At 42.6% G+C, this 15,333-nt stretch overlaps 1 protein-coding gene across 3 annotated transcripts in view; it reads right to left on the reverse strand.

The window, feature by feature from the left end:
- The window catches only part of TNS1 (tensin 1), a 754,643-nt gene that overhangs the window by 49,024 nt on the left and 690,286 nt on the right, over positions 1-15,333 (reverse strand). For all 3 annotated transcript variants that reach the window (XM_088463870.1, XM_088463869.1, XM_088463871.1), the window contains 2 exons: positions 8,954-10,672; positions 1,304-1,393 (listed from right to left, as the gene is read on the reverse strand). In XM_088463870.1, coding sequence (XP_088319996.1) covers positions 1,304-1,393; positions 8,954-10,672 — 1,809 coding nt within the window. The remainder of the gene's footprint in view (positions 1-1,303; positions 1,394-8,953; positions 10,673-15,333) is intronic.

Below are 15,333 nucleotides of genomic sequence, written 5' to 3' on the forward strand. Positions count from 1 at the left end.
GGATTGAGATGCTTAGAAAGTTAGGGCGAGCAACTTGAACTAGATTCTGTAAAGAAAGAGGAGCAAGTAAAGGAGTTGGGGAGAGGTTGAATAATGGTTTTCCTTTTGTCAACCTCCCATAAAAAAGAGATTTATAAATTGAGTTAGTTTTTCATGGGCAGTTTATTACATCTCTACCATAGAAGAGACTCTCTCTGTAACACACATGGCAAACTGTCGATATTCTTTACATTGCTTTATGATGGTCTTGACAGTGCTCTATGAGTTTCCAAAAAGTATTTGCCATATTCCTATATTCTTCCCTAGATTTGTAATTTTAATAAACTTTTCTTAGCTTTAATTGGTATGTTAGAAATTCATGATAAAGCTGTTGTTTGCAACAATTGGTGTCCTTTGTACATAGATGGACTCAATCAATGAATTATGTGCTCTCTGAAGATCGTAAACTGCATTGGAGAGCTGTTTTTTATTGGATGGTACTTTAGCGAAATGGGTTATCCGCTATAGCCTGTTTGTTTTATTTGACAATACAAAATATTTTATGCTGATCAGTAGTAAAAATGTAACCAGAGAAATAAAAATGTTTCAAATAAGTAACAGTTTTCAATGCATGATAATACAATGTCCTCATCTTCTTGTCATACAAACATTACAGATACATTGTGGAAGATAATGTCTTGTCTTACCTTTACTTGCACATATGATTACATCATCACTTTACTCAAATGATTAATGTTGCCCCCCTCTTGATGCCATATTTCCTAATGTCATCCTACTTCACAACATCACTAATAAACTGCACTCTTACTAGGAATTGATATTATAGTGGTTTTAACAAATTTACACACAAGAAAAAAAAAAAAACAACATGTTGGAAACATTAGTATCAATTCAATGCAGTGAATACCAACAACAGATGTTGTAAACAGAGCCACACAACAGCAACCGCATGAGAGAAAGGCACCACACCCCGTGCAATTTGGCAGCTCATAAACACAAGGGTTAGTAGCAATAATCCATACCTCATGCATTCAGAATAAAGTAAAGAGGACACTTTTGGCCTCCCAGGTACAGTACATATTGTATTAGTTTCTTGTCTGCACCATTCGCTGTGTATTATATTAAAGCATATACAGCACACAACAAACAAAACTCAATCAGTACTTCAAGTATGTTGTAGCAGCATATGAGCCAATACATATGATAATGAACCACCAGATAAATATTCTACCAACAGACACTGTAGGTGCCCGAGGCGTGACACACCATGCATTACGGATGGAAGGCAGCGGACAGAACAAACCAGAGAAGGTGAAGGAACGCTGGCGGTGAAGCATGGGGGTGTGGGGGGAGTTCATACTTTGGTGGATATTCCGGAGTTTGCTGTTGTACTCTGGTAGATTGATGGAGGGGTCAGGATCATGGATGAGATGGAGTCAGAGAGGGGAAAGAGGAGACAAGAGATTCCCCCACAAGAGGAGAAATAGAAACAGACAACAAACACATGAAAAAAAGAAAAATAGGGAGAAAAATGAATTAGTTACTAGTGGGAAGTGATGATAGGAATGTAAGTGTAAATGTCCTACAGGAAAACAAAATCATTGTATACAGTATACGGTTGATGCAAACACACCATTTATAACATCTTCATCCTATAAATACTGTTAATTTAGCAGAATTTAAGCATTTACCCATTGAACGTATTGGATCAGGCACCTTTCATTAGTGATATTCCAGAAGCTTTTGGTTACTGACATCTGAAGCTTAAGAAATCTCCCAGGACTTCCAAGTAACATCTGAGAGGTTATATTTTAGTGATAGCCTCATAATGGTAATACAAATGTTGCACTGAGCCGTGCTCTACAGATGATTAGGATTCAGATTTCCTTCTCATGGTAACACCACATATATAATTGGTGACTGCATCAATGATCAATGTTGTCACATACAATACACACTGCTTTACAGAGCGTGATTGGACATTTATAGGATATCACACACAGGTTTTGTTTGCACATGCATATTCAGGGCCAAGTAATATGATGGACAATTGTAGGCTGTTGTGTACACACTGGGCAATTAGTATCTGCTGGACCATTATGGAGGCATAATATGCTGGTCAACTGGTCTGTTCTACGTGCTGGGCAGTAAAGTTCTTCTCTTAATGTTACATTGTTTTATTAGACATAACCTTATTTTGTACCTATTATTTACATAGACTCATATTAAGGACAATATCATACGGAGGAAAGGATCATCATTTATGTAAAATGGGTAAACTAAAGTGGGGCAGGGATTGTTACATTTTGGGCAACAGGCTCATATAACTAATAAGACTTTCCTTGTCCTCTCAATAATAAGTGCTTTTTGACATTAGCACTGTGAGCCACAATGAAGCTGGCATTCACAATTTCCTTTATGCCCACAGGAGTTATGAATTTGTCAGTCAGTGAGCAGGAATCTGGTACAGTACAACAAGGTATTTGTTTAAATATGTGCAGTAAGGAGAATGCCCATATAAAGACACTGCATCTATGTGAGGGAGGGGATACATACCATCTGTTCTAATTCTTATAAAAGTCAGGTGAGGTCAGTACCCACGTATCCCCCATTTAGCTAACCACAAAAATAGTAAATCCTTTTTTATTCCAAGAAAGTCCATTCACAAGTTACTGCGACATGTAATTAAAAATGAAAGAGACAGCAGTGGATCATCTTGCACTTGTTATTCAGGACCACTGGGGGAGATGTAGCAAACCTTGAAGAGAGTACCAACCAATCAGCTTCTGTCATTTTTCAAATACACTCTGTAAAATGTCAGTTAGAAGTTGATTGGCAAGGTTTAATTGATATATCTCCCCCCTGTCCTTGTTGCAATAAATAAATAGATAAATAAATATTGTGTGGGTTATTCTGAACAGCATATTCCCAGTGCAGGCCATTGGAATGCAGTTAATATTTCATTAGCTTTTGACTTGTTTCTAGATTGTACTGTTTAGAGTGAGAATTGGGGGGGGGGGGGGGGGGCATGAAAATTAGCACATACTGCTTTTGTTGCTTTAGGCAGATTATTTTATATAGAAACAAAATGGAAATGCAAAGCCAACATTTGTACATAGCTGCTTTGAACCTTATTTGGTGTCATCAGTATGAACTAAGGATGCTGACAATAAAAGAGCTTCAAGATCCATTATGGGAAAGCACCTATATAATGGGAAGCAGTCGGGAAGCCGACGGACGTAATCCCGACCGCCGGCTTCCTGACTGCTTAATCCCGGCAAGGCACTAATGACAGACGTCGAAATCCAGACGCCTGTCATTAGATCTACGCTAGAAGCCCGACACCCGGCTTATCGATCGAAGGTGCGCCAGGCGCGGACAGCCGTGTGTGGTTAGGGGTTCCCGGGGGGGATTTAGGGTTAGGCTCCCCCCCCGGGAGGTTAGATTTAGGCTAGGGGAAAGGGGTGCTAGGGTTAGGCACCCCCGGGGGGAGGTTAGGGTTAGGCACCCCCCCGGGGGACTTAGGTTTAGGTGGCGGGGAATGGGGAGGTTAGGTTTAGGCACTTGGGGGGAAATTAGAGTTAGACACCCCTAAGGGAGGGTTAGGGGGTAAAATTAGGTTAGTTAGTTAGTACTTGCCTTAGGACGCTCGGGATTTCCTCCTCTGTCGGGGTGCAGCTGTCGGGATTTGAACCGCCGGCCGTAAATCATACTGATTCCCGGGAAGCCGACAGACGTAATCCCGACAGCCAGCTTCCCGACCGCTTAATCCCGGCAAGGCACTAATGACAGGCATCCCGACGCCTGTCATTAGATCTACACCAGGAGCGTGACACCCGGTTCACCGATCGAAGGTAAGCCAGGCGCGGACAGCCGCGGGGGGGGGGCAAAAAGGGTTAGGTTAGGGGTTTCCCCCCGGGGGTTAGGTTTAGGCTAGGGAAGAGAGTGTTAGGGTTAGGCAGCCCCGGGGGGAGGTTAGGCAGCCCCCGGGGTACTTAGGTTTAGGTGGCTGGGAAGGGGGGGTTAGGTTTAGGCCCTTGGGGGGAAATTAGGGTTAGGCACCCCTAAGGGAGGGTTAGGGGGTAAAATTAGGTTAGTTAGTACTTACCTTAGGACGATCGGGATTTCCTCCTCTGTCGGGGCGCAGCTGTCGGGATTTGAACCTCCAGCCGTAAATCATACTGATTCCCGGGAAGCCGACAGACGTAATCCCGGCAAGGCACTAATGACAGGCGTTGAAATCCCGACACCTGTCATTAGATCTACGCCGGGAGCCTGACACCCGGCTTACCAATCGAAGGTAAGCCAGGCGCGGACAACCGCGCGGGGGGGGGGGGGAATCCTGCCCTGATGATTATATACTGTTTGCAATACAACTCTGTATTGTGAACACATTTCCTGCACAGTTTTGTAACTAATTTATAACTGATAGGTGTCTTCAACTGAGGCCTCCAAAATTGCTGCTTCTTGGTTTTAAGACTTTATTTATATTTACTCTTTGGCAATTATTTGTTGAAATACTATGAGGCACATCTGAATTAATCTCTTGCCCCAACAATTTCACAACTGCTTAATAAAGTGTGGTATTTAGCGTCCATGGAATAGATCACTGCTTTGCTACATGATACTGTGCCAAAATTCACTACTTTTGACCCCTGGTATACTGCTTATCACAGACGTTTACCTGAGCTAGAGTGAAGTAGGTCTTCACTCAATCTAGGTTGAACAGCGTGTTAACTTCCTTTCCCCCTATCCCTTCCTCATCTTCCCCATCAGTATATACCCGTTAGTGATTTTGTAGTGTGTGTGTGTGTGTGTATATGTGTGTGTATATATATATATATATATATATATATATATACACATACATATATACATACATGCACACATATGCATTGTGGGTAGAACAGAGAGCACTCACCACTCTACACTCATAGCAGTAAAAAGGCAAAGATACATGTCGACATTTCGGTCCTCTGGGGGACCTTTGTCAAGACCACAGATACCTCAACAGGAAAGCCTACTGGCTATCAGCTTGTGTACTTGATAGCGCGCCCTTGTTGGTTCATTTCCGGGTATCTGCATTCCATTCTGGGAGTGTTCATATAGTGGGTTCTTTTGGTGATGTAAAGTTAAGTAATGATATGTTAGCCTGATTGTTTTTGAGGTCATCATTGAGATCCTATACCGTGTATTATTTGTAGTTTTAATGTGATTGGCGTCTGACGTCAGGGGGTGAGATATGTATGTTTTGTGATATATATGCCGCGTGGGGCACACTAATGGGTTTGGGCTTTCGTGTTAAAGTATCTGTGGTCTTGACAAAGGTCCCCCAGACTGAAAAAGTCGGCATGTATCTTTACTTTTTTACTGCTATTAGTGAATAAATCTTCAAATTTACTTCAAGAACAATGGTGAGAGCTCTCTGTTCTACCCACTAGGTTTATATTAAGGCAACCACTATGGCCACTGCCCTGAGACTACGCACCCCAGGAATGGCATCCAGAGCAATATTATGTGAGTGCGGCTTTTCTTTGGACTATATATTATATATATATATAAATATATGTGTATGTGTGTTTTTCTCCTCTGTCTGTAATTTAAAACATTTTAGCTGAATAATAACATTGTTGTGCAACCGTGGGATTTAATGCCTGTACTTTACTAGTTTGATACTGTCCACCTTATGCAATATTGTGTATGTAAAATGTTACTAGTAGGTGAAATCTTACTAAAAATAAATTATAGAAATCTAATCAAACATACATTTTTAAACTTTTGAAATAGATAACTAAACATTAGGAAAGAAAAACTATTTAATAACATTAAATTACAATTCACTTAATTACAATGGCAGTAGGTTATATTTATTGTTCTATAACCAATGCCACAGTATTTTATTTCAGGGTTATAGATCACATATATATATATATATATATATATATATATATATATATATATATATATATGTGCTTCCTAGCACAAAAAGCACACAGCTACAGCTAAATACAGAGGGAATAATTCAACCCTCGGTCTCCGAAAACTAAACACTACTGCTGACCTGTTACATTCCATACAAGTCATCGCTGTATTCTTGTCTCTTGCTTCACCATTCAGTAATACATCTTGCCTATTCTGAATTACAGGATACACCTGATTTGTAGATGCAAAATGGATTTTAAATGGCTTATAGAATAAATTGTGTGATTCACTTTGTGATATTTTCTAACAATTGCCATGATGCTCTTCCTCAGTACATTGTTTTTTTGTTTTTTTTTATTCGAGTGCAGGACCATTGTCTGGCCTGCAGATGTCTCTGCTGCATCTACACTATATAGAAATCATACCAATGGTTTGGGGACTGATGCAGAGGTGGCAGCAAATTGGTACCCAACAGATAGATGCAATTGGCGGTTATGGAAAAAAATCTGCAATTGCGTGTATATGTTAAGCCACGACTATCACAACTTATGTTTGGGTGGGCATCCAACCGAAAACACCACCGTTTTACATCAGGCAGATGTCGCATACTCTTACCCCCATGTTTTTAGCCATTTGTCTGGTTTGCAGAATGCGCATTAGCTAACAGGCATCACTAAAAAGTCGAATACATCAGAAGCAACTCACCACTGCATGTAGGAGAAAGAAAACATGAACAGGCACACGAAAGCATAATGTGTGTCCAAACAACGAAGAGAGCACCAACCAGTGTCAGCGGAGCATTGGCAAATAGCCGATCACAAGCGATTCGCTAGTAGTGCTGACGTCCGTCATCATCAATCACTATTTGCCTCTGACCATCCACAAACGATGCCGCTTTCTCACGTGTATAATGAATGTACGTCCCATTCTGCATGTGTCCCAAAACGTGCTGACTATACTCGGCCTATGTTAGAATGCCCTTTATTTCCACTTCTCTAAATGCAGGCTGACATATGTGCCACAATCCCGTATGTCTGCATGTACCTAGTGATCCTCACATATGCAGCGTGATTTAACAAACGATATGCTTGCTACAAAGTGTAGTAATCTCTCGGCATCAGGATCTAGATTTTTTTCATAGACAGTAGTAAAACCATGATATTTACAGGCTGTAAAATAAACTAATATATACATATATATGTCTCTTCTACAAATTTGATCACTTTAGAATGACAAAGCATACAAGAAGTATCTCCATACAATAGGGCAGTGACCCTAATGCCAGATTTTTCAGGTTTCCAGACACTGGTGCTTTCAGAACCTAAAAAACCAATGGCAGATGTAAGTTTTCAAAAATAAAAGTTTTACCTCGCCACAAACAGCTCAAGCTCCTCCCACATCTTTAGGGCAATGCTGTGACTGGACCTGATGCAGGGGAGACGGCAGCATCAGACGTTCTGCCAAGCTGTCACTCACTCTCAGGGATACTCTTCCCTCTAACAGGGCAATCTGATGCAGAGTTGTGGCAGAGATTATGTAGGACATATTTAGTATGAACACTCCAGTTACTACAGGTATATTATTTAGCTCAGTAATATACTATTGTCAAACAGTGGCTTTATTTGCTCTTTAGTTATCGCCATGTGGAAATCCCCATTTAAGATGCAGGGATGGGAACTTCCACTACAGACCCTGATACCCTTTTAGAGACGTGATTGTTCATACCTCCTAAATACTGATGCCTCTTGCTGCCTTCCCATCTTCTATTTATCTTGTACTTAAAAAAACATATTTGAAATAATACATGATGTAGTGGGGGAGGCATTTCATGATGAGCACACCAGACTTCCTGCTTTCAGGCCTACAGAAGGAGACTGCAGAGAGAGTTTTGTGGCGGTAATGACAATACAATGTTTTCTCAAACTGTATTATTTGGGTTAGTGGCTTTTTAGCATGAGATGTTTGTGTGACAGAGTCAGAAGCTCACGCATCACATTCATGTATCATGCCAGGGAGTGGGTCTAGTAAGAAGCTGAGTGGAATGTGAGCTTGGCCTCACGCTGTCTGTGGTCAATGAATTCCAAACATGGTCTGCAATGACCACGTTCTGTATACCGAGTCGACCATGCAAATATTTAGCCTGGGCATTCAGTAACCATAACAATGTTTAAAAGACAAATTATGCCAGTTACCACACAGTGACTAACGTAGAGGGTGGTGTGAGGACATGTGTGATCATTTTACATCGCATGAGTGCTGCAGCCTTTTTCGGAACAAATTGTACTTCCTTTGGATAACACGTTAAGAGGAAAAAATATATTTTTTTGATTATATTTATATATAATTGCTAAATATTTGCTGTGTGTTGTACTGATTATAAGATTATTGAATATGTGTGCTTCTAGATATTAAATATGGATTTTAAATTTGTAATATGTCAGATCTTTATAAATAAAAAATAATATTAAATGCAGTGCTGGAGTGATCTAGTAGGTGAGAACCATGGTTATTTGTTAGGTTGTTCTGGTCACTTCACAGAAACATCAGCCGCGGTGTATGACAGCCTGGTATCTGTGCAGGCCTAAATTTCCGTAGTGCTCAAAGTCAGGATGTACAGTTACGTTCTGTTACATAAATAGGTTAAAGCGCATCTGCTGCTCACACACAGTTTTGTGGGTCTGTGATTTTTGCTCCTCATGCCTCAGTGATTCACTTGTTCCTGGTGAATTGTTGGGATATTGGTACAGCCCAGATAATGGCTGCATCCACACAGAAACTAAACCTGACAATGGACAAATTAATAAAAAAAACTATTTTTAAGCCTGAAGGAGTCATGATTTTGCTGCTCTCTACAGAAAGATCTAGCTGTTGACTAAATGTAGCCATAATAGATGGAGATCTTCAAGTGCAATACAGCCTTGAAAAAGGTCCGGTACACATACAAAAAAATATAATTGTAGAAAGAGCACAATGATTAATATTAAAATAGAATAAACACTGTTCTAGACAGGAGCAAACCATTGTTATTTACCTGCAATTCTGTGAGCAACGAGGCCTTCCAGATTATAGTGCTCGTCCTCCGGGGCCTCTTTGGTGGTAAGCTGAGCTGTGACTACAGGGGATGTTACAGTGGATTGCTGTGGACTGTTTTGTATAAAGGCTGACAATGGTGGGATAGAAGATGGAGAAGCGCTACTGCTCATCCCATAGCTGTAACTCCTCACCAAGGCTGAAGGAGCCTGCTGGTTTGGATAACCATATGGAGAATAGGTTCCAGATGAGTACGGCTCTCTGTATTCATTCAAAGGTTTATTTGTCTCGTGCAGCCGCACTGGTTCATATCCTGAAGACATATATACTCTTGGACCTTGCTCAATAGGTGTGTGAGGCTGGCTAGCAGGAGCTGCAGGCTGGGTGCCAGGTGATGTCATGAAATATGCACTGCTTTGTCTTTCAGGTGCCACCTGTGGAGATGGCTGATTAAACATTCCTAAGGCTGGTTGGGCAGAAAGTGACCCAGTTACTGGCATAGTTCTTTCATCTTTTGGAGCAACTGGTACACTCTGCGATTTGTGCATCTGTGAGAATGAAGGATCAAGGTCCAACATTAGCATGTTAAGTGCTTCAATAGACTGCTCGATCTCATTCTGTGAGGCCATCATGGGAAACTCGGGGATACTGTGGCTTTGAGAAACAGTTTGAAAAGTGCTTGGTTGTGAAGTTGGGGTCATACTCTGATTTTCTGGTGTACCATTCTGCTGACGGGAAGGTGGTCGACTTCCACCCTGTTGCCATGAATTAAGACCCCTCTGTACGGCTTCCCTGCTGCTCACACTTCTGGCTGGTGCTTGAGGCAACTGTGAACTAGATTCATACTTTACAGGTTCTGCAGATGTGAAGGACTGAGAACGGTACATCCCATTTGGGTCATAATAGTATAAGTGCTTTTGTGTTAATGTTTCTGGTTGAGGTTGTCCCCAACTTGATATTGCTGGTTGGTTCGCTTGATAAGTGGACAGATTATCCTGGGCAGATACTGAAGGCCTCAGCTGATTATTAATCTCTTGAGAGTGAGGCATACTTGTGTTTTTCAAGGTGTTTTGGTTGTTATATGGGTATACACCATTAATCATAGTCTCCTTACCAAGAAAGCCGTGTCTATGCAGCTTATCTATACCATTAATGGAAGTTGGCCCATTGGTTAAGGACATATTAATATGAGGAGACTCATGGTAACCAGACTCACTTACATTAGGGGTACCGTCAAAAGATGACTGTGTACCCAAACTCCCAACACTATGTCCATCATGGTTGGGCAGGTCATCATCCAGAATGTCAGTCTCTCTTTCAGCTGGAGGGGACATGCTGTTCCCATTGACGTGAACCTGTGCTGGGACCACATGCAGCATTGCTCCTGCTACAGATGTGCCTGTATTTAAATTGTGCATCTGGGCATCAGTGTCTAAACCAAAGCCACTGAGAAGCCGTTCAAGCTCCTGTTTCTCCTCGGGTGTCAACCCTTGGTTAGAGGCTGCATTGGCCACTTGCTCATCTGTTTTGTCAGTTTTTGTCGAGGCGGTTGAATTGCCTGAGTCGCTGCTCACCGACAAGGTATGTTCAATATGATTGGGTGCGGCAGACAGGGGGATGCCACTGGCATTTACTGTGCTGGTACTTCCATTTGTCGAGTCTTTCTTCTTTACTTTGGCATACAAACTTCCATCCAAAGGACCCTGCGTATGTCCAACTTCTATAAGAATAAGAAATAGAAGAAACATTATTACCACTTTAGCATTTCAATGGATGTCATCAATGTAGCACATTTCTACTGTTCTGCTAACTCAAAAGCTCTTATAATATCGATTGGCCCATAGCAGAGCTCTTCAATAAAACCATTAAAGCTCTGATAACAATTCCTACCGCAGAACAAAGACATTAAAAGTCTTCATCAAAACAAAAATGAGGTCATAAATCTAATATAATTGTTAATTTAAACACCATCACTTTAATCCCACAGGAACCTGGTTTCGATCCAAGCACTTTAGCCAGCCAAGATTAGCTTGACTAGTCAACAACAGCTTGTTTTAATGCATCGGTAATGGCATTTGAAACACAGTATACAAACATATGGAAACCAATTATCAACTGTTTTTACAAACAGAACTGTGAATTACAGAAATGGGCTATGATATGCTGAGATCTCCCACTGGTTTCAGCTTTTTCTCTCTGGTGATAACACCTAATTGGGAATGTTAACCTGTCTGTTATTTATTTGCAACAAAGTTAACATGCAAACGCCAAGCATTGATTTTTGAAAAAGCCAGGCATTTGTTCTGTTTTTTTCAGAAGGAACATAGGGCCTGATTCAGCAAGGATCGCTATTGCGATCGCAGCTGGGATTACGCATGCAGTCTCACTGCAAAAATATGCTAATTGCTATCGCAATGCCGAGCACCCTAACATAGGGACGCCCACTTCACCTTACAAACATGCGTAATACTTAGCAAGTCTGTGAAACAATTGGTAACATCGAGTACCATCGGAGCCTCACTAGACCTTTCTCAGAAATTACTAACCTCAGCGCATGCAGTGAAAGCCCAAGCTGCGTATGGCATAGCAGTGGCTAATTTAGGCATATGGTGCTAAAACATCTGAAGATATTATATATCTGGGGTATAGGTCTATATCTGACCCAGTTATCTGCCTACTAGTGGTCTATCACTTGCGTTATGAGTTTATGTCAACCCCTATACTGTAAAGTCCTTATTTGCGGTCCCATTAACTATGAATTCTTCTTGCTGTCTTGCCACACTCGGTCTGAGATTGCATATTGCGCTGTACAGTTGCACTTCGAAGACAGAGAGTCTTGAAGTGTACTGATGTAATATCTGGGAGCACCAGTATGGAACTAAGGCCCTCATTCAGAGCCGCTCGCAATTAGCGCTCGCTCGTTCAGAAAAAGGGGGTGGCTATTCAAATGAACCGTACGCTCCTTGCGGTCTGTTGCCACCTCCATGTCTGAACGAGCGAACAAAACATGCGCTCGTTTATTTGATAAAAACGCCCCCTGGCCGCTCGCATCCTACGTCATGTCCGCTATTTATTAGATTAATCGAGTACATCGAACAGGGTATGAGCTGCTCACTATTCTTGTGGTTGGTTTTTGCTACCACAATTTTGCGAGCAGTTCTGGCTAAAAAAAAACCCAGTGACGTGGTCAATGACGCTGCTGTTTTAAATATGCACACCCATAAAACGCCCGTTTTGACCTTTAAGCACGCCTGCGATCGGATCTCCACTCCCCGTTTTCAAGCACCTTCCCCTGTTACCACCCACATACGCCTCATCCTGAAACTCAAATTATCAGGCATTCGCTATTTTGCGAGCACATGAATTTCGGCCGCACTGACTGGTTCGCGCATGCGTATAACGATCCGTACGCATGCGCAGTTTGGCAAACATCGCTCGGAGCGAACGAGCTGCCGCTTACGAGTGGCTCTGAATCAGGCCCTAAGGCTTTCTTCCAGTGATCAATATAAACAATGTCTATCTTCATTGTATATTATTCTGAGAATAATTTCTGTGCCTATTTACAACTATCCTTATAAGCACTGTTTTTTCTATTTTTGCGTCTGTGCTCTCTATCCATATATTTAGATCATCAGACAGTTGTTAATATTGATTGCCCTGGGACATTGTATACAAGTGGATCCAAAGCAAAGTACAGCAGTAATGTGTTATGTCTTACGGCACCTGTGTAGCACCTTATCATACCCCATTTTTCTGGAATCTGAAGCTAAATAAACTGCTGTACATGTAACTATAGAGTAAACCATATATGACATGCCATGTACTGTATGGCTTGTATAGCCCATCTCCTGCTGTTCTGGCACCACAAAGGTGCGCACTGTACGCTGCTATTGGATGAGTCATACAGCAACCACTGACAAATATTCTCATAACTTTGAAATGTGTACATGATGGTGTTGGCACCGTGAAGTCATTTGGGAAGGGTGTTTGATGACATTAATTTCTTCTCACCTCCACCCCTAAAGCATAGTGTGAATCAGAGAGCTCAGAGCTTCCCAGAGGGTATAAATATATCTAGGCTTCACCCCAGGGAGCAGGGTGTGGCACCATGATTCACAGTTACACACAACACGCTGGATGTACAATGTGTCAGTCCCAGCTCTGCTATGTCTGATTACACAATACGTCCATGTTCATTTGCATCAGTAAAGGTAATACTGTAACTGTGTTTTCTGTGTAAACTTTTTAACGTTATCTCGGGTTACGTCACGTGTATGAGATGTCCAACCAGTGTCCTACAAATACTTTTTATAATTGTCCTCTGTAGACCAGTGAACCGCAAACAATATTTACGAGTAGAGAGTCTATTAAAATGTACCTCAGTTATGTCACAGCTTCCACGTGGAATGATAAACTGAACATGGTTTCAGCTCACAAATTAGCCACCTCCTCTGTGTAGGTGACACAGGGCCTAATTCAGAAAGTATCGCAGTTGCTAATACGCACGCAAATAGGCTGATTGTTGCATACTGCGCATGCATCACAGTGTGCGAGCGCAAACCTGCCACTGCAATCGGGACTGCGACCGCAGTGGCTACGCAGACCCATCGCAGATTGACAGGAAGTGCCGTTTGTGGGTGGTGACGGGGTTGGTCGGGCGAATGCAGGCGTGCCAGTGCATTTCAACGCCATTGCATGAGCGTGCGTAAATTATCCACTGCGATACCATACGCAGCCTGAGGCCTCATAGCGTGCGCTGAAGTTAGCAATTCCTGAGTGAAGGTCTGACCTACCTTAACTGTGCGTAAAGGTCCGATGTTACTTGATGTTACAGATTATTTCACTATTTTGCTAAAGTATACTGATGTGAGTAAGGGGAAGTGGGCATCCTTATGTTAGGCTGTGATCGCAATGTCAATGCAAACATTTACATATCACCACTTATATTAGCAACTGTGTTTAGCAGAATAGCGATCCTTGCTGAATCAGGCCCACAGTCCAGAACAGTTGTAGTTATTGTGGTCTGAGCTGCTTTATCAAAATGCAGCCTAATGATTTGCAAGGTACTAATGACATCACTGAGACATGAGGTACTGATGCACAGGGCCGGCACTAGGGGTGCAACCCCTCTCCAGCATCTCGAAGTGGCCCGCGGGTTTTCAAATTGGGAGGCTGGGGACCCCCACTGCCGCAGCTGCGCGGCGGTGCCGGACCCCTGGAGAGTGAATGGATACCGCGAGCGGCAACCATTCACTGACAGGAGAGGGCTGGGGGATAGCCCAGCCAGTGACGGAGTGCTGGGCTTTACCCCCAGCCTGACGTTATTTGGAGGCGTGCCATGCGGGCACGCCTCCAAATAACGTCACACAGGGGGCGTAACCTATGGTAATTAGTCCACGCCCCCAAATTTGGACACGCACAGCTTCGCCACGCGCGAGGTTAGGGCGCTCTCTCAAGAGCTGGCACAGGGTATACATGCGGTAGGGAATTTAGATTGTAAACTGTACTTGGGCAGGGACTAATGTGAATAGCCAAATATTCTAGGTATGCACTATATAAATTACTGTGAATAAGTAAAATAATATCAGTGATGTCTCTAGTCCACTGGTATCTTCTTGCTACACTACTGTATGTCTCTTTTCTTCCTGTCCTCTTTCTGTCTCTTTTAAGGCCCCTACAGACTACATGATATTGCTAACTATTTGGGCAATTCAGATACAATAGAACGATAAAAAATCATCAATATCGTGTAGTGTGTATGTACTACATAATGTAGTGCGCACTCCCGTGGGGTCATCAGCCGCATCGTCTGAGCTTTTGTACATGCAGGAAGATCAGGCGATGCTGTTGACTATCCCATGCAACGCTATGCGACGGGGCCAGACTATCAGGCGGTCGGGCACCGGATCGCACAGTGTGTACGGACCGCCTGATATGTCGGCCCGTCGGCGCTGGGATTGCGGGTTGCATAACTGGGTACAGAATCGTTTAGTGTGTACCCAGCTTCAGACTAGTAAATTTTCCTGTTGTGTTTGCCACATTTTGTCTTTCATCTGTTTGTTACTAAAAAAAAAAGGCCACACCCTGCAGTACAAATCTCATGCTCACTTCCAAAGCGATCTGCTCTAATGCTGAACAGTAAGCAACCATATCATGTCAAGGGCTTTATAGGGAATAGTTTGTGCACTGAGGCCCTGATTCAGAGCCGGACGCTCTGACAGAGCGCTCGCTCTGAATCAGGGCATCTTTTTTTTTTTTTTTTATGGAGCGGCCTCCTGGCCACTCGCATTGCTGTGGGTTGCCACCCACAGCTAATGCAAGCGGCCAGGATGATGGTCGCGATGGTCAAGACCATCGCGACCATCAGGCTTGCGACGAGAC

This window comes from Taudactylus pleione, unplaced genomic scaffold (genome assembly GCF_031769625.1).
Source record: "Taudactylus pleione unplaced genomic scaffold, aTauple2 ptg001477l, whole genome shotgun sequence".
In the NCBI taxonomy this organism is placed as follows: domain Eukaryota; kingdom Metazoa; phylum Chordata; class Amphibia; order Anura; family Myobatrachidae; genus Taudactylus; species Taudactylus pleione.